Here is a 26448-nt window from a genome sequence, read left to right on the forward strand (position 1 = left end):
TATATGTTTAAAAAAATAAAGACAAGAATCTCTGGCTAATCCTGTTGCTGGGTCAGGTTTCCAAGAAGTCTATCTTGTCTGTTTGTGCTGTTCCACCGAGTCTCTGGTTCTCATCCCTCTTTCAAGGCCTTTCCATGTAATCTGCTTCTCTCCTGCAATCCCTTTATGTTGAGAGACCTCGGTGGCTAACCTTATTCCACATCTGCTATATATCTAACTGGCAGCTGTACTACTACTTCAGTTTGACAATAATTCACGTTATTGTATCTTGCCTTCTCATGTATATGTGTTTATATGTATATTGGTGGCATTTCTTTAGGACTCTTATTGTCATGTATCAGATCCCACTGATATACAGGAGCATACTGACAATCATTTTTCAGTACAATATGACTTTTGCTCACTAGTGGAGATTGGTCTTGTCAAACACTCACTACCAGCATTTTTAGTAGGCTTGTAGAAGGTTTCAAACAGCAATGACCCTTCTGCATCTTTCAGATCCAATTGGTGGACCATAGACCAAACACTCGTATCCTTCCTGAAGGATACTGTGCAAGTATTTGGCAAAACACTTGCAAAATCAACTTCCGTATTTTGGATGCTGTGGATGGTGTTTTGGATGGTCAAAAGCTGTCCACCACTATATCCTGTTCTTTTACTCTAAAATGGCATAAGTTCCATAAGAAGACAAAACAGAATGCTTTCACCACACTCTGAAGCTCTGTTGAAGAACAGGGCATCAACCTTAATGACTGGGAGAAGTTTGCGACTAATCATTCAAAGTGGTGACATCAAGATACATCACACTTAGACACATGTCAGGCAGATAGCCAGCCATGGCAGAGCAGGAAAGAAAAAGAAACAACTTCTGTTCTCTGGATTCCATTACCTCAGGGATGGGATATATTGCCCCTTGTGTTCACAGATATGCAGGTCAGAAATTGACCTGTTTAATCAAATGAACACCCTTGGCAGAAACCCATGGTCCCTAGCTTGGTATCAATGTTACATAAAAATTATTACACACAAATTAATTGTTAGAATGTGCAAATATTTGATTTATCTATTTAAGTTTTTAAAAAATGTATTGGCTATGCCCTTCTGTTCACCAGATATGTATTGCTGATTGTGGAAGTAATTGTAAATATAATGGTTTGGTTTATGGCCTCTTATGCCTTGCTAAATTTTTTATTTCCTTATTTTCCTATTTCTTTTTCCAAAGAATTTGTACCTAAGAATCTGTACCTTAGGTACCTTTGTACCTAAGATGGCGCTGCAAGTGGCAATTTGTAAACTTTTCATTGTACTCATATGAGTACATGTGACAATAAAGCTAATTAAATATATTAAGTGACTTGGCCTCCACAGCCTTCTGTGGTCAAGAATTCCACAGGCTCATTACCCTTTGAGTGAAGAAATGTTTCTTCATCTGATTCCTGCCTCCAGTCCAGCCAATGTCAGTAGATTCTGTGTCGTCATGGAGTGACGGAGGGAAGTGAACACGTGAAGGGGTTTTGAGAGGAATGTGCATACAGAGAAATGAGAATAATATCAGAGTGTGAGGAAGAGACAAGAACACTGTTAGGGTGAGGGTCTCAGGGAGAGAGGGAGGAGAACACCTAAAGAAAGAAATGTAGGCTACCTAATAATCAATAAATATTATTTCTATTTTTGAAACTGTTTCTTTTCTTCTGTGAAACTGAATTGGACATACTGCAATTGATACAATTGACATTTGAACTCTTGCTTATCAGCATGTGGCAGCTGGCGCTGTAGAAAGGGGTGTGTCTTGTCTTCCCCGACACTCCTGCACTGTGAGGGAGCAGTTGGATTTTAGGTATGCTTCACACCACGGAAGAAGCTGAGATGAGATATCTGGCCCAGAAATGCAGAGCTCCATCATAGTATAAAAAAGTAAGAGAAAAGCAGCAATTGATAGTGATTGCCATTTCTCTGAAGACTTTGGACAAATGTTAACATTTCAGGTTGATAACCTTTCATAACAAAAAGATCATTGACCTGAAACCTTTGATGAAAGGTTATTAATCTGACCTGTTAATTTTGTTTCACTTGGTTTGATTTTGCACGACCTGCTCAGTATTTCTAACATTTTCTGCAGCCTCAAAGCTATGCACAATGATACAAAAGAAAAGTAAACTTGACGCAAATTTTCTAACTATCAACTGCTTCTCATTACATTAGAGGCAATATGATCATTCCCTGTGCAGCCTCAGTGCAAAATGTGCCATTCATGCACAGGGTAGGAGAATGTTTATGAGCATTGGTCTCAAAGAGGACAGATATAATTTTTCCATCCTAAGTTCTGCAACAGCTTCAGTCAAAAGCAAACCTGGAAGACCCTGGATGAAAAGCAATTGTACAAGTTCAGCTTTTCGTTTATTCTTCAACACATTGCATGTATACAAGATTAACAGGAAATGATTGAAGTTCATGGCCAAACAAGGCAACATGTGTGCTTCAGTTCCAGTATGGCTTGTTGCTTATAATACTGCCTCATTGTACAAGTCATCATTATTGTTCATTTTTCAGGTAGAGAAAGGATGACACCAAGATCAGATTTGGGATCATTTTGGACGCCGGGCAGAAAGAATAATGATGTGAGAGAAAAGGTAGCTATTTCTCTCTTTTAACTCATAAATGACAATTTTAGTTTACAAAGGGGAAAAATTATGTTGAACCATCTCTTGGTACTGGATCAGAGAAGTAATCACCACAGAAGTTACTGATTTTCTCATCTGAATTATAGATATGCCAAAGTTACTTTGAATCCCAACTGGTTAACTTGAATTGATGTTGTTTGGAAGATCAAGAAATAACCATTGTAACATGCAATACCAGAGCTGCTTTAATATCATCTGATGCTCTGTTCTTCCAATTCTGGAACATGTGAATCAAGCCATGGCTACCACTGAATCAGAATTCTGCTAAATAGACTATGGAGAAACCATTAATGTTCATGGCAATATTCCAACATGAGAAATTTAGCTTTTTCCAACCTCCTGAAAGCAAACTTTGTATCTTTTCGTAATGTGCGGTTATCCCATCAAGATCCATTACACCCATCATTGTTTTCCTGCATGTGCTACCACATCAGTTCCCATTCACCTGCCCTTCATATCTTTTTATGTCCTCGTTTCTCAAGAAGCAAAATAATGCTTTTTTAAAAGGTACTCATTATGGTTTCAATAATTTCTGACAGAAAAGTCATCATTCTATCTGTTGCCAATTTTTAGGTTTCCCTTTGATTTGTGGTCTCTTACCAGCTAAATACAAAATCAAGGATTTTGCTTTACCATTTTCTGGACTTATGTGCTGCTGCTTCCCCTATTAATAATAGTATTCACAAAACCTAGGTTCTTCTACTTATTCACTCTGTTTGAAATCGTACTTTAAAATGTACATCTGGGAAACATTTTAACTTCAACTAGCACATTTCACCAGTGTGATACCATGGAACTGTATGACCAAACTTAGAATACTTAACAATTTATTTAATCACTGAACTTCAAATGCCCATCTTGCTTCCCTAAACATTTGCTTATGCAGTCTTTCATGATTATAATCATAACTTGCTATAGCAATGTACATATCATCCCTTTTGATTTCAGCAATTGTGTCTGTATAGATATGAATATTGTTTTCTCTCAATTACTTGTGTAAATATGTTTGCTATAAACTGGCTATGTGGTTGTGAATTAAATGTTTTTGCAAGTTCATATTAGCAACTTCCTGTTAATTTTTAAACAACAATAATATAGATGCTGGAAATCTAAAATAAATAAGTAGTGTTGGAAAAAATTGAGTATTTCTCAAGAATTGATATTTCTTACAAGAATGGCTGGTTAAATGGCATGTATGAGCTGCATATTCAAAGAAATCATTGACAGATCAAGCTCTACCTGTGGAAGTACAAACAATATTCATGTTTCAATTTAATTTATTTTCTTCGGAACCTGTTTCTTTGTGATATAAGTTCAAATGTAAGGTCTAAAACAATGACTCTGGGCTGAATCTACTTGTCAATTTCATTGAGATTCATGGAAGGTTCATGTTTAATATTACCTAGAATGCTTTGGATTTTTGTCATAAAAATAATAGCTTTAGTCCTTGATTGGATTCAAAGAAAGTTGTGCATTCAAATTTGACCAAGTGAAAGAACAAGTTGAATCTTACCAAAAATCTGCTAAGTGTTGCTTTTGGCACCTTTCATGGAGGGTTCTCTCCTCAAGCCCTAGCGGGCTTTCTCATACTATCTTCCCAAACATGTTTCATTACCTATGTACCGTAGCCCCACGGTGCCCCATTTGTATTTTTCCACACCCCACAGGTGAAAGGGATTCTGGTGTCCATGCCATCTTTAAAGCCTAACCATGCATGTGGTCAGGCACTGGCAGTCCACTGCTGCTCTGAACAGTTTATTGTATTTTCCCTGGGCATGTTGAACAGAGGGTAATTGGCAACCTGTCTTACAGGTGGGGTCCTGGAAGCCCTTTGGATGGGACGGTGTGTGTGGTCATTGCCTATGGAGTGTGTCCTGAGATATTTGTGATTGATGGATCTTTGGAGGCACGTGTGGCAAATTGGAGTCGCCAGATTATTCTGACTTTGATGTTGGGAATAATCACCATTTAGTTTCTGTGTGGTAGTTGAGAGGATCAATAAGGCCAGATGACATAATAATGAGGATGTACATATGTTTAAATAGGCCCCTTGACCCTCCCTAGCGAGAATCTCATCTTGTCTTTCAATGTTTTTTTTAAAAACGAGATTGTTTGCTCATGACAGTGGGCAAGTCCTTATTGTTGATCTCCCAACTTTCCCACCAATGCCCATGTCATTAAGGGACTGGGAAGATTCTGGTTGTCTATTTCATTCACATTAAATGATCTGGTTAACTAATAAGTTAAGAACAGAACAAATCAATCATGATATTTTGTAATGAAGTTTTTGATAGACCCTAAGTCTCCTTCTGAAATGTATATATGTGTGTGATATGCTGTTTATTTTCTTTCCCAGGTTCAAGGTGGCCCTGTATGGCTTTCTGACAACTTGATGAATGTGACTTCGAATATGAAGTTTAGTCCTGGTCACAAGAACATTCATGATCAGTCCTATTCACAGTTGATATCACAACAAGGCTTTTGCTCACAGAATATTCAGAGTCGACCTTTTAACCAGCAAGATCTGTGCAGTCCCCAAAAACACCCTACAATCTCTCCTGGACAGACACCAGGTCACTCTTGTTATATCCAGGCTCAGGCAGCATTGCCACCTCAGTTTGACACGAACAACAGAGGTCAGGTTTCACCCCGCATTGCAGTTCATCACCAACTGCCACCTGCTTCAGCATCCAGCCCAACCAATTTCTCCAAGCACCACGGAGCTCAACATATTCATTTTGATGAACATGACCACATCCTCCGAGGGCAAGCTCTCTTGGGTAAGTGTCTGAGGCTTCTTTGACATTAAACCCTTTCTTGAGATTTCTCAAGTAACTTGAAAGATGCAGTTGGCTGTATAACTGAAGCTCCACTGAACAGGATTGTCACTTGGGTGATGCCTTGCCTGTGTTAGGTTAGTTGACCTCAGCTAAAGCAGCAGTATAGACATCAGATTTGGCTTCAATACCCCTAGACTGGGAAGAAGTATCTGGGGGTCTAATTGTCAAGTTCAATTTTGTGTATATATGTGTGTTGACGTACCCATCCATGGAGGAGCAGATGATGCTCAAGTTTTCGTCTAACAATGAAATGAGTCTGGCATCACAGATCTGAACTTTTGAGGGTAGAAAATTGCAGAGGGGACATTTCATAAATAATATTTTAGCAAAATAGGTGTATTTTATCTGTCTGATTTAATTTTCGATGTACCTTGGTTTATAAGTGGAAGTTTAATGAGGCTTGTTATGAGTACATACTGCGACATTCATTGTCCATCTGTATTTTCATAATTGCACTTAATAATAGATGCACATAACATACATAGTGCAAAATTTGACTGTTCAAAATAAAAGTAAATCTGCTTCTGAAATTACTCATGGAAGAATTCAATTGTGCCAAGGTTCCTTACAAACTCTTTAATTTAAGTTTAATAATGGTGTACAATAATTTTTTTAGACTTTGATTTGCTGTTCCTCCTGTTAGCAAATGCGATGTGATGAACCTCAGGGTCCACTAGGGCAGGATATGTGAACAAAAAGCAGCAAGATAAACTGAACGATAACGTTATTGAGATATAATAATTGAATCATATAAAATAGAATGAGGCATTGAGGCCATTGCTCTGTTTGAAAGAGCAGTCCAGTTTAGTCCAACACTTCAACATTTTCTTCCAAATCCTGAAATTGGTTCCCTTCAAGTACACATTGAATTACTCAGTTGAAATTTCCCAAGGAATCTCCTTCCACCACCCTTTCAAGTAGTGTGTTCTATCTCTTAACAAACCTTATCCTGAACAAAATTTTCCTCTATTCTTTTGCCAGTTACTAAAAACTATGATTTTTGGTTATTGATTCCCACCTACCAGCAGAAACAGTTTCTCCAACTTAGCTCTATCAAAACCTGTTGTTGTTTTGAAATTCCTCTAACAGGTTTCCCTCAAACTCCTCTATGCTAAAGAGAATATAGGAGCAGGTCCTTCGAACCTGCTTCATAATTCAATGCAATCACTGCCGATCTCCTAACCTGACAGCATTTTCCTGCACTTTGTCCCCCATAATCCTTTTGATGTCTTTATAATCTAGAAATATGTCAATTTCTGTCTTGAACATATTCAATGACTAAGCCTTTCCAGGCCTCTGAGTTGAAAATTTCAAAGATTCACTACCCTTTGACTGAACAAAGTCCTCCTCAACTCAGCCCTGAATGCCCTACTCCTTATTTTGATACTATCCCCTTATTCTAGACAGCCCAGACTGGAGAAATACCCTTCCTGTATCCATCCTGTTGAAGACTGTAATAATATTTCATAGCTTGATGAGGTGCCTCCTCATTTATCAAAACACTAGAGAATACAGGCCCAGACTCTTTAATCTCTCTTGATAGAATAATCCCAACATCATGTGACATTACTGATTTGCTACCTAACACCATATATCCACCTTTGTCTCATATCACCCAATAACCATGGTTTACAATACATTTAGTCTTACTGTGCTGCTAAAAAATATTTACAGAGTTCGTTGAGTTCAAGAAAACATTGGCTGGAATTTAGTGCTTTCTGCACTATGTGTTGGGCAGGTGACTTCAGGAATGAGTAATCCCTTTTTTCCATCAGTGAGAAAGGCCACCAGATCAAGCACCAATCAGGTACTCGAGCCGTGTGGTGAGCTTCTCATTCAATCAGGAGCCTTGGAGTCTTGGTGTCATTGTGGTAAATCAAGACAGCTAAGGTCAATATATCCTTTCGAAGGTGTGGTGCCTAGAGCTGTTCACGGTATTCCAACAGTTGTCAAGCCAGAGATTTATGTAATTGCAACATCTTGTACTTCTACTGTTTCTCGATGTGCAAGATTTAGATAGTATTCTGTTCTATCAATTGTAGGACCAAAGTGGATGATTTCATGTCTGCTTACATTGAGATCCATTTATCAGAGTCTTGTCCAGTCATATAATCTAACAATATCTTGTGTTTCCATCTTTACTGCTTACCATTCCACCTGTCTGTATGATCAGTAAAATTGGATATGTGTCTTTCTATCCCATCAACCAACTAATTATTAGATGTAGTGAATATTTGAGACATCAACATGGAAGTGGGGCACCACTAATCACATCCTGTCAATTGAATTTGTGTCTGTTATCCTTAGTTTTTAAATTCTGCCACTCAGCCAATTTCCTAACCAAGTTAACAATTAAGTTCCATTAATTCCATAATCTTTAACATCAACTCACTGTCTCTAGTAAGAGACTTTATCAAGCTTCTTCTGGAAGTCCACATACATTACCTTCATAGACATTCCCCTATTTCATCATTCGGGCATTTCATCAAAAAATTCAGTTGAGTTTGTCAGACACGAAACAAAAACAGAAGTTGCTGGCAAAACACAGCAGGTCTGGCAGCATTGTGGAGAGAAAACAGAATTAACATTTCGGGTCAAGTGACCCTTCCTCACCATGAGTCAGACATGAGCTACTTTTTGCAAATCCATGTGGTTCTCTCTGATCAACTGAGAATTTTCAAGGTCTGAGTCACCTTATCCTGAATTATAAACCTCAGCATTGTCCTGACAAGAGATATGAAGCCAGATTGTCTGTTATTTCCCCTTTCCCTTTAGAAACAGATCTTAAATAGACAAATGACGTGTCAAGTTTTTCAATGTGAAGAAACATTTTCCGAGTTGAGAGAGACTTTGAAGATTATAGCCAAGATACATGTAACAGTCTCACCTATTTCTTTTAAAACCCTGAGATGGAAACCATTGGTTCTGGGGATTTGTCATTCTTTAGAATTTTTTTGTACTGTTATTTTGCTTATATTATTTGTTATGTTCATATGCCAGGCGGAATACTTAATTCTTTCAAATATTTACCAAATTAATTTCTTTTATGACTATATGTGCTTATGCAAAATAATTATTAAGCATGGCCCCTATTTCTTTACTTGTGTTGATAATATCATTGTTACCAGTTTTCCAAGGACTTCGTTGCTCCTGATCATCATCTTTTCCTTAATACAATTGTATGTTTGTTTGCCTCTTAGTTTTGACTTCCACAATTGGTCTCCAGCTTGACACCATCTCCAGATACAACTTCCCTTTCCTTCTCTTTCTGGCCCACTTTTTAATCGTTACTAGCAACCTCTCCTCTCCCATGGTCTGTTTCCTTGCAAATACTTTGGAATTCCAAAGAAAAGTCATACTGGGCTCAAAACTTTACACTGTTTCTCTCTCCATAGATGCTGCCAGACTCGCTGAGTTTCTCCAGCACCTGCTGTTTTTATTTATGCTATAACTAATTTTCCCTCTAAATGGTGTGGCCATGTAGTCACTCCAAGGATGTAAACATGCCGATCAGTGTGCTGATGGCGTTCCCAATGTTGACATCCAGTTTTTGTCTGTGCACAGACCTTGGACATCAGCACAGAAGAAAACTTTAGAGAGAACATAGGCTACAACCTCCTTAGTACTGGATTCTGGCACTTTCCATATGACCGATATTAGGCAAAGTGGCCTATAGTTTCCTGCTTCCTGTCTCCTTTCTTCATTGAGCAAAGGTGTTATGACAGTTATTTTTCAATCTGCTGGAACCCTTCCAGAATTGAATGAATTTTAGAAGATCTACCATCTCTGCACTTATTTATTTTAAAACCCCAGGCTTGGAGGTGCAGGGAACTTTTCAGTCTTCAGCTCTAGTAGTTTTATTTGAACAATTTCTCTGGTGCTTGTGATTACTTTAAGTTCCTTCGTCCTCTTCTGCTCTTGATTCTCAAATATCTTTTGGAAATTTCTATCTTCCACAGTAACAGACCAACGCAAATTCAATGCCTCTGATATTTCCCTGTTTGCTGGTATCAATTCCTCAGACTTTCTCTCCAGAGGAGTAACAATAGTTTTAGCTTAAGTTTTAGCTTAGTTAAATCATAGCTTTAGTTAACTTTTTCTTTGTTCAATTGCGGGATGTGGGGACCGCTGGCCAGCCAGCATTTTTATTGCCCGTCCCTAGTTGCCCTTGAGAAGGTGATGGTGCACTGCCTTTTGAACCACTGCAATCCATATTCCGTTGGTTGACCCATAGTGCCTTCAGGGAGGGAATTCCAGGATTTTGACCTAGCAATGTCATTCCAACTCAGAATGATGAGTGACTTGGAGAGGAACTTGCAGGCACCAGTGTTCCCATGTATCTGTTGCCTTTGTCATTCTAGATGGAAGTGGTCGTGGGTTTGGAAGGTGTTGTCTAAGGATCTTTGGTGAATTTCTGCAGTGCATCTTGGGGATTGTACACACTGCTGCTACTGAGCATCGGTGGTAGAGGGAGTGGATGTTCGTAGATTGGTGCCAATCAAGCGGGCTGCTTTGTCCTGGATAGTGTCAAGCTTTTTGAGTGTTGTTAGAGCTGCATCCATTCAGGCAGATGGGGAATATTCCATTGCAGTCATGACTTGTGCCTTGTAGATAATGGACAGGCTGTGAGGAGTCAGGAGGTCAGTTACAACACTGGCATCTTTCTGAAAACATGGATATTTGCTCAGGTATGTCCTGTACATAAAAAGCAAGACAAATCCAACATGACCAATTACCGTCCCATCAGTCTACTCTCTATCATCAGTAAAGTGATGGAAGGGGTCATCAACAGTGTTGTCAAACAGCACCCGCTCTGCAGTAACCTGCTCAATGATGCTAAGTTTGGGTTCTGCCAGGGCCACTCAGTTCCTGACCTCATTATAGCCTTGGTTCAAACATGGACAAGAGAGCTGAATTCCAGAGGTGAGGTGAGAGTGACAGCCCTTGACATCAAGGCTGCACTCAACCAAGTGTGGCAAAAAGGAACCCTAGCAAGACTACTTGCATGCCAAACAGCAAGTTCTGGAGCACAAGTCTTCAGTACTATTGCTGGAATATTGTCAGGGCTTATAGCCTTTACATTATCCAGTGCCTCCAACCATTTCTTGATATCACTTGGAGTGAATTGAATCGCTGAAGATTGGTATCTGTGATGGTGGGGACCATTGGAGGAGGCCAAGAAGGATCATCCAGTTGGCACTTCTGGCTGAAGATAGCTGTGAATGCTTCAGTGTTATCTTTTGCACTGATGTTCTTGGCTCTTCCATCATTGAGGATATTTGTGCAGCCTCCTCCTCCAGTGAGTTGTTTAATTGTCCACCACCATTTACGACTGGATATAGCAGGGCTGCAGAGTTTAGATCTGATCCACTGGTTGTGGAATCGCTTAGCTCTATCTATCACTTTCTGCTTATGTTGTTTGGCACACAAGTAGTCCTGTTCAGTCACTTCACCAGGTTGACACCTCATTTTCATGTATGTCTGATGCTGCTTCTCGCATGCCCTTCTGGACTCTCCATTAAACCAGAGCTGATCCTCTGCCTTGATGGTAATGGTCGAGTGGGGGATATGCCGGGCCATGAGTTTACAGATTGTGCTGGAGTGCAATTCTGCTGCTGTTGATGGCCCACAGTTTCTTATGGATGCCCAGTCTGGGTGCTAGATTTGTTTGAAGTCTGTTCCATTTAGCACGATGATTGTGCCACATAACATGATAGTGGTATTCTCAATGTGAAGGCGAGATTTTGTCTCCGCAAGGACTGTGTGGTGGTCACTCTTAATGATGCTGTCATTGACAGATGCATCTGCAGCAGGCATGGATGAGGTCAAGTATGTTTTTCTATCTTATTGGTTCCTTCACAACCTGCCGCAGACCCAGTCTAGCAGCTACATCCTTTCGGACCCACTCAGCTTGATCAGCAGTGCTGCTGCCAAGCCACTGTTGGTGGTGGACATTGAAATTCCCCACCAGAGTCTATTTTGTATTCTTGCCACCATCTGTGCTTCTTCCAAGTGTTGTTCAACTTGGGGAAGCACTGATTCATCAGCTGAGGGAGGATGGTATGTGCTAATCAGTAGGACATTTCCTTGTCCATGTTTAACCTGAAACCATGAGATTTCATGGCATCCAGAGTCAATGTTGAGGACTCTCAGGGCAGCTTCCTCCCAACTACACCACTGTGCCACCACCTGTGCTGGGTCTGTCCCAACAGGACGTATCCAGGGATGGTCATGGTGGTGTCTGTAAGGCATGATTCTGTGAGTATGTAATATTTAAATACTTGTAAAAACTCTTGCTTTCTGTTTTTATGTTTCTCAGTAGTTTTTTTTCATATTCATATTTCCCAATTTTAATTATTCTTTGCTGGTCAGATTTAAGGCACCAATTCTCTAGCTTGTTGCTGCTCTGTGCAGATTTATACAGTGCTTTGTTCAATTTGAGGCTATCCATAATTTCCTTATTTAGTCATGGATGGTGCATCCTTCTCAGACAGTCTTTCTTTCTAATTGGGATGAATTTTTTCGGAGATCTATGAATTATCTCCTTAAAAGTCTGTCACTGCATCTTGACTGCTTTGCCCTTTAATCTAGTTTCCCAATTCATTTTGCTAGGTCTGCTTTCTTGCCTGTCTTTATTCAAGGTTAAAACACTTGTCTTCGATCCACATTTCACTGCTTCAAACCAAACATGAAATCCAACATGTTATGATCACTGTCACCTCGAGGCATCATTACCATAAGGTTCTTGATCCTGTCTCTTAGCTCAATATCAGGTCTAAAATAATCTGCTCCCTAAATGACTCAGTATGGACTGCTGTAAGAATTTATCCTAAATACTAAGAAAGAGAATTGATGAGGGCAGGGTGGTGGACGTGATCTATATGGACTTCCCTAAGGTTTTTGACAAGGTTTCTCATGATAGACTGGTTAGTGTGTTTAGATCACTTGGAATACAGGGAGTACTAGCCATTTGGATACAGAACTGGCTCAAAGGTAGGAAACAGAGGGTGGTGCTGGAGAGCTGCTTTTCAGACTGGAGCCCTGTGACCAGCGGTGTGCCGCAAGGATCGGTGCTGGGTCCTCTGCTTTTCGTCATTTATATAAATGATTTGGATGTGAACTTAGGAGATATGGTTAGTAAGTTTGCAGATGACACCAAAATTGGAGGTGTAGCAGACAGCGAAGAAGGTTACCTCAGAGTACAATGGGATCTTGATCAGATGGGCCAATGGGCTGAGGAGTGGCAGATGGAGTTTAATTTAGATAAAAGTGAGATGCTGCATTTTGGGAAGGAAAATCAGGGCAGGAGTATACACTTAATGGTAAGGTCCTGGGGAGTGTTCCTGAACAAAGAGACCTTGGGGTGCAGGTTCATAGTTTCTTGAGAGTGGAGTTGCAGGTAGAAAGGATGATGAAGAAGGTGTTTGGTACGCTTGCCTTTATTGGTCAGTGCAACGAGTATAGGAGTTGGGAGGTTATGTTGCGATTGTACAGGACATTGGTTTGGCAACTTTTGGAATATTGTGTGCAATTCTGGTCTCCTTACTATAGGAAATTGTTGTGAAGCGTGAAAGAGTTCTGAAAAGATTTCCTAGGATATTACCAGGGTTGGAGGGTTTAAGCTATAGGGAGGGGCTAAATAGGCTGGGGCAATTTTCCTTGGAGCGTTGGAGGCTGAGGGATGACCTTATAAATCATGAGGAGTATGAATAGAGCGAATAGCCAAGGTTCTTTCCCTGGAATGGAGTCCAAAGCTAAAGGGCATAGGTTTAAGGTGAGAGGGGAAAGATTTAAAAGGGACCTAAGGGGCAACTTCTTCACGTAGATGGTAGTGTGTGTGTATGGAATGAGCTACCAGAGGAAGTGGTGGAGGTTGGTACAATTACAGCATTTAAAATGCATCTGGATGGGTATATGAGGGATATTGGCCAAATGCTGACAAATGAACTAAATTAATTTAGGATATCTAATCAGCATGGATGAGTTGGACTGAAGGGTCTGTTTCCATGCTGTAGAGCTCTTTTCTAAATTTACTCTATGAACTAAGTTTTACCAATTTGATTCATGCAATGTCCATGTCGATTAAGTCATCCATGATTATTACAGTTCCTTTTTGACTTGCCCAGCTTATTTTCCCCTGTATACTCTGCACTATTACTAACCTGCGGTTACAGTTAAGGTTTGTAACCAGCTTGTGTAGATGGTTCCCTATTTCTCATCTCTTCCCAAACTGACTCTATATCTTGATAAAAACTGGAAGAACTGTGGATGCTATAAATCAGGAACAAAAACAGAAGTTGCTGGAAAAGCTCAGCAGTTCTGGCAGCATCTGTGAAGAAAAAATCAAAGTTAATGTTTTGGGTCCAGTGATCCTTCCTCAGAACTGGATTCTATATCTTGCTCTTTTGAGCCAAGGTCATTTCTCACCACTGTGCTAATTAGATTAATTAACCAAGCTACCTGCCAGTTTTTCCAAGCTTCCTGCTTTTTTGAAATGTCGAACTCTTCAATATTCAAGTCCTACCTTGGTCATCCTACAACCCAGTATCTGCAATGGCTATCAGGTCATAGGTATTTTACTTATATTTATGCTAACAGTCTATCTGTTTTATTACAAATGCTGTGTGCATTCAAATATAGAGCTTTTAACTCTGTTCTTTTATCATTTTTTGCAATTTCTGGTGTTATTTACTTGTACATTCTAAAGTTTGCATCTCTGTCCCTTCCTGCCACGCTCTGGTTATCATGATCCACCCTGCTGTATTACTTTTTGTTCCCCTCTCATTTACCACATCTCTTCTCATGTGATCCCTTACCCTCACTATTTAATTTGAAATCCATTCTACTGCCCTTGACATACAACTCAGCACAGTTCATTCGAAGGCCATCCCTATGGTTCAACTCCAACTTTCCCTGGTACTGGTGCCACCACCCAATGAATCGAAACCTATTTCTTCTACACCAGTCTGAATCATGATGACATCTCCCTAATCTTATTTACCTTACGCCAGTTTGCTTGCGGGTCAGGTAATAGTCCAATGACCATTATATTTGGTGTTCTGATTTTTAATTTGGCCTCTAGCTGCCTCGTACTTGCTTCAAGGCGTTTGACTTGAAACATTGACTATCTTTCACTTTCCACAGATGCTCCCTGACCTGACTATTCCCTGCATTTTCTGCTTTTACTTCAAGCCTCTGCAGTATTTTGCTTTTATATGCAAAAGAGATTTACCGTCATTCTTTTCCTCCTTTCCTACCTTCCCCCACATACCCACTACATACAAGCACAAGTTACTAATTATAGTTTATTCATTGGTAGTTGATAGAATTTCTGAACTAACCTATTTTTTAATCAGACAATGTTTCTTTGAAAATTATATGGCAACGAAGATGAAACATCAGTCTTTTTTCTCCCCAGGCACAACAAATTCCTTGTTGAAGTCCCATGTTCAGAAGAGTAATCGGCTCCATTCCAGACTCAACCAATGGACTGAACACAGCTACTCAAATCCAGTGCCAAAATTGCTTGACTGTGGTGGTGATATGGACTCTCCAAACTCTCTCAAATCTCAATTTCAGGAATATGCTTCCAAATTCAATCTGCAACCCTTCTATAGTCACATAGGCGAACTACATGGAGACATCCCAGTATTTGTGCAGAAAAGGTAAGAGTATGCTTTCAGCATTCCAATTTGTCTCTACCTTGTCATTTACATAGTTATTTACTGTCGATCTTTCCAAACCATATAATACCTATCTCTGGTATACTACTCCTAGACAAATGTCAATGGGAGTTGATGGGGAGCTCTCTGTTGGTTGGAGTCATACCCAGCACAGAAGAAGATGGTAGTGGTTACTGGAGGTCAGTCATATCAGGCCTGGAATGTCACTGCAAGCATTCCTCAGGGTAGTGTTCCAAGCCCAACCATCTTCAGTTACACTAACAATGACCTACCTTCTGTCATAAGACCAGAGGTGGGAATAATCGCTGACGACTGCACAATGTTAGTACACTTTGTGACTCTTTAGTTATCAGGGCAGTTCATGTCCATATGCAGCAAGAGAACATGTAGTCATGGGTGGATACATGTTAACTGTCATGCCACCTAAGTGTCAGGTAATAGCCATCTTTTTAATGCATTCACAGAATGTGGGCATTGCTGGCTAGACCAGCATTTATTGCCCACCCTTAATTGTCCAGAGGCCAGTTAAGAGTCAACCACATTGCTGTGAGTCTTGAGCCACACGTAGACCAGACCAGGGTAAGGTTTTCTCCCCTAAGACAACTCAAAAAAGAGAGAATTTATCCACTTAACCTTGATATTCAATGACATTATAATTACTTGGAAACTGTGTGAACATTCTGGGTGTTACCATTTACCCGAAACTGAACTGGACTAGCCACATTGTAGTCTCCCTGTTATAAGAAGGATGTTGTGAAACTTGAAAGGGTTCAGAAAAGATTTACAAAATGTTGCTAGGGTTAGAGGGTTTTAGCTGTAGGGAGAGGCTGAATAGGCTGGGGCTAATTTCCCTAGATTTCAACCTTACAGCAGTTTATAAAATCATGAGAGGCATAGATAGGGTGAATAGCCAAGGTCTTTTCCCCAGGATAGTGGAGTACAAAACTACAGGGCATAGATTTAAGATGATAGGGGAAAGATTTAAAAGGGACATAAGGGGCAATTTCTTCACGCAGAGGGTAATATGTATATGGAATGAGCTGCCAGAGGGAGTGGTGGAGGCTGGTACAATTGCAACATTTAAAACGCATCTGGATGCGTGTATAAACAGGAAGAGTTTAGAGGCATATGGGCCAAATGCTGGCAAATGGGACTAGATTAATTTGGGATATCTGGTCGACATGGACGAGTTGGACGGAAGGGTCTGTTTCCATGCTGTACAGCTCTATAATTATATGACATAAATAATATGGCTACGACAGCAAGTCAGAAATTAGGAATTTTGCGCAAGCCCCTTGCCTGCTGACTCCCAAAGCTTTTTCACAAGGCACAAGTCAAGAGTGCTATGGAAGACTTTCCACTTGCCTGTATGAGCATAGCTTATCATCCAGAACAAAGCAGCCCACTTCATTCGCATCCCATTCACTCCCTCCAACACCAAGGCACAGAGGCAGCAGTGTGTACCATCTGCAAGATGCAATGCAACAACTTGCCCCTACTCCTTTGATTGCATCTTCTAAACCGGCTACTGCTGCCACCTAAAAAGGCGAGGCAGCAGATGTGCAGGAGCACCATCATCTGCAAGCTCACTTCCAAACCACAGAAAATCACGCACCATCTTGACTTGGAACTATATCCCTGTTCCTTTACCATTGCCAGGTCAAAAACATCCTGACAATACTGTGGGTCTACCTACCATCCATGGTTTGCAGCAGTTCAAGAAGGCAAATTACTACTCCCTTCTCAAGTAAATAAGAATGGAAAATAAATGCTGGCTTAGCCAGCAACATCAATGTCTGTCAACAAAAGACAAAAATAATTGCGGGTATAAATTTCAGGATAAATACTTTGTATTGACTGATTTCATGACTTGAAAAAAATGCACCATTTTAACCTACATGGAAAGTCTACTCTTAGTTCCCCTCCAGCACTCCAAGTTCTTGTACCTGAAAAACAAGCCTGTGCTCTAGCAAATTAGATTCCTGAGTGTAAAAGAGGTACTTAATATCCTGAAGTTTGTTTACATTCCCAGTGTTTGTAATGTTCTGGGGAGGTGGTAGTACAGTGGAAATGTCACTGGACTAATATTCCATAGCTGAAAATAATCTTTTGGGGAAATGGTTTGAATTCCTCAACAGCAGATGATACAATTTGAATTCAGTAACAATCTCAGATTAAAAGGTAGTTTAATGGTAACTATTGTCGCCATTGTTGATTGTCATAAGTATTGGTTTTGTAATGTCCTTTACAGAGTGAAATCTGCCATCCTTACCTAGTTTGGCCTACCTGTGACTCCAAACCCACAGCAATATGGCTGACACTTAATTGCCCTCTGAAAAGGTCTAGCAAATCACTCAGTTCAAGATCATTAAGGACTGGAGAATAAATGTAGGCCCAACCAAGGACACTCACATTCCATGAATGAATTCAAAAAAGCAATTTTGCAAAAGTGTTAGGGATAGTAGCTATCCTGTTAAGCATTCTACCTTCTGGGTTATCATATCAACGTTAGGGTTCTCAGGAATGGGAAAATAACAGTAAACTCAGTAATTCCCTCCCTTTTTAACAGACCATTGCCCTGATCTATAGAAATGTACTTAATTGACTCTATTTTATTTGCATCTGCCGCAATAATAAGGATTCTGCATAACTTATTGCATTATACTATTATTCTTTCACTGAAACAATTCTGCCTAAATTCCTTCCTCCCTCCTGTTATTGTTCTTTGATATTTGGCCCTTGCACTACTTAGAGCATAGAATGTAGAACAGTACTGCACAAGGACAAGCCCTTCAGCCCACAATGTCTGTGCCAAACCAGGGTGCTATTCTAAACTAATCCAATCTGCCTGCACACGGTCCATATATCTCTATTCTTTACCTGTTCGTGTGTCTGCCTAAACTGTTTGCTAATTGCTTTCATAATGTTGAAAACTTCTTAGTTAAATCTGGTGACATATAGTTTATCAATTGAAAACAACAATGCTGATCATAACTGGAACCCTCTGCTCAAAAGCCCTCCTTTGTCATCCTGGTCTGTCAAACATCACGTGTCCACAGATTGCTGATTGATGAAAACACACAAGTTCATTGAAAGCATCAATGCTGCACCTCACTTAACTCAATGATGACCAGTTAACCCACTTAGTGCCTGCCTTCATTCTAAGTGTATGACATGGAGCAACCTTCCTAAACAAGATCTGCCCACAAACATTCTTTGGATCAAGAAATGGAAAACATGAGAAGTCATGGAGTCATACAGCACAGAAACAGACCCTTCGGTCCAACTCATCTGCGCCGATCAGACATCCCAATCTAACCCAATCCCATTTGCCAGCATTTGACCTATATCCTTCTAAACCCTTCCTATTCATATACCCATCTAAATGCCTTTTAAATGTTGTAATTGTACCAGCTTCCACCACTTCCTAGGGCAGCTCATTCTATAAACGCACCACCCTCTATATGAAAAAGTTACCTCTCAGATCCTTGTTAAATCTTTCCCCTCTCACCTTAAACCAATGCCCTCTAATTTTAGACTCAACTGCCCTAGGAAAAAGACCTTGGGTGTTCATCCTATCCGTGCCCGTCATGATTTTATAAACTTCCATAAGGTCACCCCTCAGCCTCTGAGACTCCAGGGAAAATAGTTTCAGCCTATTCAGTCTCTCCCCATAATTCAGACCCTTCAGTCCCAGCAATATCCTTGTCAATGTTTTCTGACCCCTCTCACGTTTAACATCATCCTTCCTATAGAAAGACAACCCGAATTTCTAAAAGTGGCCTCACCAATGTCCTGTACAGCTGCAACATGACATTCCAACTCCTGTACTCAGTGTTCTGACCAATGAAGGCAAGCGTGTGAAATGCCTTCACCACCTTGTCTATCTGCAACTCCACTTTGAAGGAACTATGCATCTGCATCCTCTTCATTCGGCAACTCTCCCCAGGGCCTTACCTTAAGTGTATAAGTTTTGCCCTGGTTTACCTTACCAAAATGCAACACTTCACATTAATCAAAGTTCCTTGTAGCAAACTCCATCTGTCAAATTGCAGGCTTTGAACTACCACAGCCCAAGCAGCCCTTGATAAAGTGGTTCAGGGCAGACCTAGATTCCTATATAGTCAATCTCCACAACTGGGACCTGAGTAGCAACCCCTTATGCTCATGTGGTACATATTGCTGAAATGTATCATTTCTAGATAACGTGATAGACTAATCACCTATTATTTGGCTTTGGCGATTTGCATTCACTAAACGAATAAATACATTTATGAATATCCACAATCTACATTATACATGCTAATAGGATATTGCAAAATTATGTGAAAATTATCATTTTTACATGCTGATAACTCTAAGTTGGATAGTATTTGATGCACATTTTGCTTTTCAGTTGTACATAAAACATATTGAATGTGAACAATGCTCTCTATTTCTTTCATTTCAGCACAGAACAATCATCAACATGGAATCAGCCTCGAAGCCCTGAGTTAGCAGAGATGCCACCTCAATCCAGGCTACTTCAGTATTGCCAAAATCAGTTACAGAATACAGGACAACAAAATGCCCCTCATCTCTTTGATAGGATGGTTAAAGACCCTCCAAAGTACCCCATATGTAGCCTTTATCCTTTCCTATCTTCTGAGCTACCACCGAACAATTGTTACCCTTTTCATCTGCAGAATCCTCTGCTCCTGGACTTCACTCAGACATCTCATGCTCCCTTGGCACAGAATTATGGGGGAGAAACATCTTCAGATCTATTGGAACATCATGCACTGGAAACTATAAGACACAGCCCAAACTCTACAGTCTTAACCGACAAAACATATACAGGGCACCATTATCATCAGGAGCCAGAGATATCCTATCATTCAAAGACATTTCAAGGAACAATTGAGGTAGGGGATGTTGTCACTTATGGTTCTGGTTAATTCTGTACTGTTGCTTATAGTTTATGTTTGGCCTTTAAAAACAGATGATAGGGTCAAACTGCTTAAAATCAATTCTATGTTTTAAGTTTTGTTGTGAAAGCTATAATTTTGCTTGTTCTGTACAGTATTAACATGGATAAACCCCTTGGGTTTGATATTTCCTTTAATCTAGATTTATACAACAAACCAGAAGCTGAATAGTTTAGAACAGAAGAATAGAATAGCCTTTATTGTCATGTGCAAGTCGAATGAATGTAGTGAATATTTTGTAATGTTGCCTCTTGGCACCATCTTAGGTACAGGGTACCTAGGTACAGATACTTTAAATGTTGTCACAGAATTGAAATAGTAAAAAAAAAAGACTTGCATGGGAATACATAGTTTAAAAGTCCATAATTAGAATAAGAAGTGTCTTTAAAGTGCTCAAGTTATCGTCTTTTCCACTGAGTCCATGCCCGCCAGGCTTCAGAACATGAGGCCTCACTGCCTCTATGTGCTGACCTCTGTCCCGGACTCTCCTCCAGGACTCGTCCCCCAGCTGGCCTAGCCTCAACCTGCTCCCGCTCCAGGCCCTGGCCACGATTTTCTTCCATGGCTCGGCATGTGCTCGCTTTGCTCCCTGCTCCAGGACTTGGCTAGTGCTTGCTTTGCTTCCCGCTCCGGGATTTCGCCGATGCTTGCTCTGCTCCCCGCTCTGGGCTTTGGCCAGCATTCACTCTGCTCCCTGCTCCGGAATCTGATCACAACTTGTTTTCGTGACTCAGCCTGCACTCGCTCTGCTCCCCGCTCCAGGACTTGGCCCGTGACTTGTCTCCCTTCATCTTGCTTCCATTCTCCAGATAGGGAAGTTAAATGTTGGTGACCGTGAGGGGAAGCTGCTGCAAAGGGGGTATGAAAGAAAGAAAAAGGAAAAGGAGCTGGCGAGCAGAGGGGCTCTGGTTGGAATGTCTTATTCTGCCGCCATCTTAGTCCTGAATATCAGTTTTCAACCAGCTAGACTATAGTGTCTTTTAACTACTCACATGTGTACTAGTTTTTGAATCAGAAGTTGCTTTCTGTCATAAAAATAAAGCAAAGAACTGCAGATACTGGAGATCTGAAACAACCAAAACCAGAAATTCCTGGAGTAACTCAGCAGGTCTAGCAACATCTGTGGAAAGAGAAAAAGTTAATTCTTCATCCCTCCACAGATGCTGCTAAGCATGCTGAGTTTCTCTAGTTATTTTTATTTTCTTGCATTGTGTTCAATGTATTGTATGTTGCTATTTTCTGTTCACATTAAGTGTTCTTGCAAGTATGAGACGGAGTTTAATTTAGATAAATCTGAGGTATTGCATTTTGGTAAAACAATCAAGGGTAGGAGTTTGGGTAATGTAGAATAGAGAGACCTAAGAGTTCAGGTACATAATTCTTTGAAATTTGCATCACATATAGGCGGATAAGAAGGCGTTTAGCACGCTTGCCTTTGTTGCTCGGACCTTTAAGTATAGGAGTTGGGATGTTTTGTTGATGATGTACAGGATGTTGGTGAGGTCTCTTCTGGAGTACTGTGTCCACTACTGGTCACCCTGTTACAGGAAAGATATTATTAAGCTGGAGAGGGTTCAGAAGAAATTTACCAGGATATTGCTAGGAATGAAAGGTTTGAGTTGTGGGAAGATGCTTATAGACTGCGACATTTTTCACTGGAGCAAAGGAGGTTGAGGGGTGACCTTACAGAGGTTTATAAAATTATGAGAGGTATATATAAGGTGAATGACAGATATCTTTTCCCTAGGGTGGGTGATTTCAACACTAGGGTTCATATTTTTAAGTTGAGAGAAGAAAGATTTTAAAAAGACATGGGGGTAATTTCTTAGAGAGTGGTTTGTGTGTGGAATGAACTTCTAGAGAAAGGAATGGATGCTGATACAGTTACAACATTTAAAAGACATTTAGATAAATACATGAATAAGAAATGTTTGGAGGGACATGGGCTAAGTGCAGGCAAGTGGGACTAGTTTAGTTTGGGATTATGGTTGGTCTGGACTGGCTGGATGGAAGGGTCTGTTTCCATGCTGTATGACTGTATGACTCTATTAGATGAAGAGCTTGTTTGTCAGAATGCAATTAATAGTATATTCAAAAATCGTCATCATGTACCACATCTTCTCTTGAACTATCTCTATCTGTAACCATTTTTGCATTTCTTTTTCATTTGTTCTTACCTTTGGATCAGGGAATGTTAGATTATAATTTGAATAAATGACAAAAGGTTGGAACATGAGCTGACAGTTCATGGGCGGGAGCATCTGTCACCACCAAAAAGCGTAATGTCTGCTGAATGACCAATGCTCTTAAATTTCTTAGCTGAGTCCATTTGCATTGGCTGATCCCCTTTTTGCATAGATCCATTCCTGGCAGGACCTAGCACTGAAATCAGGAAGTAGAAATTTAACAATGATGGGAATAAATAGAAACCAATTGATCCATTTGAGATCTGAACAATGTGAATGAATGGAGCCAGTTTGTTCCCGTATTCTATTCAGAAGAGAAGGGTTTTAATAATTTAACTTTCTTGACTATTTTTTTCTCAGCGAGTTATTGTAGATCTTGTTGCTTGGATTATACTTATCTTGCAGGCACTTCAAGTTGCTAATGATGACCTTTTGGGGTGTTGGAAATAGACTCATTAGAAACTTTTGAAAGGTAACTTGAAGGAGCAAACTATTGATAGGTACATGGGTAAAGAGTCAAGGAGTGGGACTAACTTTGTTGAAGGAGCCTGCGTAGACCTGATAGGCCATTGGCTGCCTCCTGTGCTCTATGATTCTTATTCTGATTTTAAAAATTTTGATGCATTTACAGGCTGTTTATGATCCCTCCATCATGTGCTTTAAATGTACAGTAACAGCTACCACAGATCTAAGTAGTTATCGCTAATTTCTGTTTTAAAATGTGCCTCCATCTTGGAGTGTATCATTCTTAAAAATAATATCAAATCTGCCTGTTTAGATGGGTGTGACTCACTGCTTAGTTGGTACTTGTATTCCTCAATGTGGAACTCTGGTAAATACCCTATATTTGCTTCTAAATCTCAACCATAGAAATGCTTTAAATGGTTGCAGTTGAAAATTCAGCAAGCAGACCTGCTTTTGATCACAGACCTTTGTTAAAGAAGAAGTGCCTTTCTGAATCTTGAATGAGGACTAGATTGGGGCTAGCATTGTGGTAGCGCTAGGTATTTTTAAAATATTCATGTATGGCATGTGGGCATCACTGGCTATGCCTGCATTTATTGTTCATCCTTAATTGCACTTGAGAAGGTGTTCTAAAAAGTATTAAGGTAGACACGTCTCCAGGACGTCATGGGCTTTATTCCAGAATTCCAAAAGAGGCAAGTGAGGAAATTGCTGGGGCCTTGTATAAAATCTCTGTATGCTGTTTAGTCACAGGGCAGGTTCCAGAGGATTGGAGAATAGCCAAAGTTGTTCTTTTGATTAAGAAGGGCAACGGGGATAATCCAGGAAATTACACACCAGTGAGCCTTACGTCAGTGGTGAAAATTATTGGAGAAGATTCTTAGGAATAGGATTTACTCACATTTGGAAAATTATGGATGTATTAGCTATAGGCAGCATGGCTTTGTGCAGGGGAAGCTGTGTTTCACAATTTGAGACTTCTGAGGAAATTATAAAATGATTGATGAGGGCAGGGAAGTGAATGTTGTTATGTGGACCTTAGCAAGACCTTTGACAAGATCTCTCTTAGCAGGCTGATATAAAAGGTTAAGTCACATGGGATCTGCAGTGAGTTGGTAAGATAGGTCCAGAACTGGCTTGGTCATTTAGTTGACAGTGAAGAAGGCTATCTGAGATTACAAAGGGATCTTGATCAATTGGGCCAACATGCTGAGGAGTGACAGATGGAGTTTAATTTGGATAAAAGTAAAGTATTGCATTTTGGTAAAACAAAGAAGGGCTGGACTTATACAGTTAATGGTAGAGCCCTGGGTGGTGTTGTCGAACAGAGAGACCTAGGAGTCGAGGTACAAAGTTCTTTGAAAGTTATGTCATAGGGAGACAGGGTGACAAAGAAGACATTTAGCACACTTGCCTTCATTGCTCAGATTTTGAGTACAGGAGTTGGAGCATCATTTTGAGGTTGTACAGGACGTTGGAGTACTGTGTATAGTTCTGATTGCCTTGCTGTAGGAAGGATATTATTAAATTGGAAAGAGTTCAGAAAAGATTTAACAGGATTGAGGGTTTGACTTATAAAGAGAAGCTAGATAGGCTGGGACTCTTTTCATTGGAGAGTAAGAAGTTCAGGGGGTGACCTTATAGAGGTTTATAAAATCATGAGGGGCATAGATAAGGCAAATAGCGAAGGTCTTTTCCCTAAGGTGGGGGAGCTCAAAATTAGAAGGCATATTTTAAGGTGAGAGGAGAAAGATTTAAAAGGGACCCGAGGAGCAAAGTATTCACATAGAGGGTGGTTTGTATGTGGAATGAACTGCCAGAGGAAGTGGTAGATGCAATTACAGTTACAAAATTTAAAAGACATTTAGATAAGTACATGAATAGGAAAGGTTTAGAGGGGTGTGGGCCAAACGCAGGCAGGTGGGACTAGTTTCATTTGGGAAACTTTGCTGGCATGGACGAGTTGGACCGAAGGATTTGTTTCCGTGCTGTATGACTGTATGACTCTATGTAAGAGAGTGAATAATGCTGGAGATCTGTGACCAGTGCTGTTCCGCCGGGATCAGTGCTGGCACCCCTGTTGTAGGTGATATATGTATTAATGATTTGGAGGAGAATGTAGGTGGTCTTATTAGTAAGTTTGTGGATGACCCAAAGACTGGGGGAGCTGTGGACCATGAGGAGGATTGCCGGAGGATGAGAAATGGTGGATGGAGTTTAATCTGGACAAATGCAACGTTATGCATTTTGGAAGATCTAATGCAGGAGAAAATATACAGTAAATACAGTTACAGACAGAACCCTTAGTAGCATCAACATACAGAGGGATCTAGGTGCATAGGTCTACATTTCCCTGAAACTGGTAACACAAGTGGAGAAGGTAGTCGAGAAGGCATGCCTTAATTGGTCAGGGCATAGAGTATAAAAATTGGCAGGTCATGTTGCATCTGTACAGAACTTTAGTTAGGCCACATTTGGAACATTGCTTATAGCTCTGGTCACCATACTACAAGAAGGATGTGGAGGCATTAGCAGGGATACTGAAATGGTTCACTAGTGTATTGGAGGATATTAGCTATGAGGAAAGATTGGACAAACTTCGTTTGTTTTGACTTGAATGTCAAAGGATAAGGGGTGACTTGATGTTTACAAAATTATAACTGGCATAGATACTTTTCTCAGAGTAAAATGTCAGTTATTAGGGGATATAGGTTTAAGGTATAAGGAAAAAGTTTAAATGAGATGTGAGGGGAAAGTTTTTTACACAGAGGGTAGTAAGTGCATGGAATGCACTGCCAGATGAGGTGATGAAGGCAGATACAGTAGCAACGTTTAAGAGGCATCTTGACAGATATATGAATAGGCAGGGAACAAAGGAATATGGACTGCATAGAAGAAAAAGATTTTTAGTTTAGAAAGGCATCATATGTCAGCGCAGTCTTGGTACGCTGAAGGGCCTGTTCCTGTGCTGCGTTGTTCTTTGCTCTTTGTTCTTAGGACCCCAAGCATTTGCAAGTTCCAATGTACTTGCTACCTTTGTCCTTCGAGGTGTTGGAAGTAGCAGGTTTGGAAGGTGCTTTCAAAGGAGCCACAATGAGTTACTGTCATGCATCTTATAGATGGTACACACTGCTTCCATTTTGTGTCACTGGTGAAGGGAATAAACATTGAAAGTGATAGACGTGGTGCCAACCAAGCAAGCTGCTTTGTCTTGGATGGTCTCGAGTTTTGTTGGAGCTCCACCCATACAGCCAAGTGGAAGAGTGTTCCATCACACTTCTGACTTATAGCCTTGTCGATGACAGGATGTGAGTTCCTCGCCTTGCAAAGATTACATTTGCATTCTTGCAGAGGAGGCTTAAATTTTACTTAAGATTTCAGCATGTGACAGTAACTTTTATTTACTAAAATTAAGAATGAGGGGCAGGTTGTTGACTTGCTCGCTGAGCTGGCTTGTTTTTGTTCAGACGTTTCATCCCCATGCTAGGTGACATCATCAGTGGGATAATGGGCATTCACCTGCAGATTACTGAGAGTCCTGCTGAGTTATTTTAATTTTTTATCTCACGTTTTTTATGATAAAGATAGTTGAAATTCCCCATATAAACTTGTCACATTTAATGACA

The 26448-nt window shown here is 40.3% G+C and overlaps 1 protein-coding gene across 1 annotated transcript in view; it reads left to right on the forward strand.

The window, feature by feature from the left end:
* LOC109936213 (probable helicase with zinc finger domain) overlaps positions 1-26448 on the forward strand; it is a 198378-nt gene that overhangs the window by 109196 nt on the left and 62734 nt on the right. The window contains exons 6-9 of the mRNA XM_048609707.1: positions 2551-2630; positions 5038-5461; positions 14940-15186; positions 19655-20108. Of these exons, the coding sequence (XP_048465664.1) occupies positions 2551-2630; positions 5038-5461; positions 14940-15186; positions 19655-20108 (1205 nt within the window). The remainder of the gene's footprint in view (positions 1-2550; positions 2631-5037; positions 5462-14939; positions 15187-19654; positions 20109-26448) is intronic.

Source organism: Rhincodon typus, chromosome 21 (genome assembly GCF_021869965.1).
Source record: "Rhincodon typus isolate 14 chromosome 21, sRhiTyp1.1, whole genome shotgun sequence".
NCBI classification, from domain to species: Eukaryota; Metazoa; Chordata; class Chondrichthyes; order Orectolobiformes; family Rhincodontidae; genus Rhincodon; species Rhincodon typus.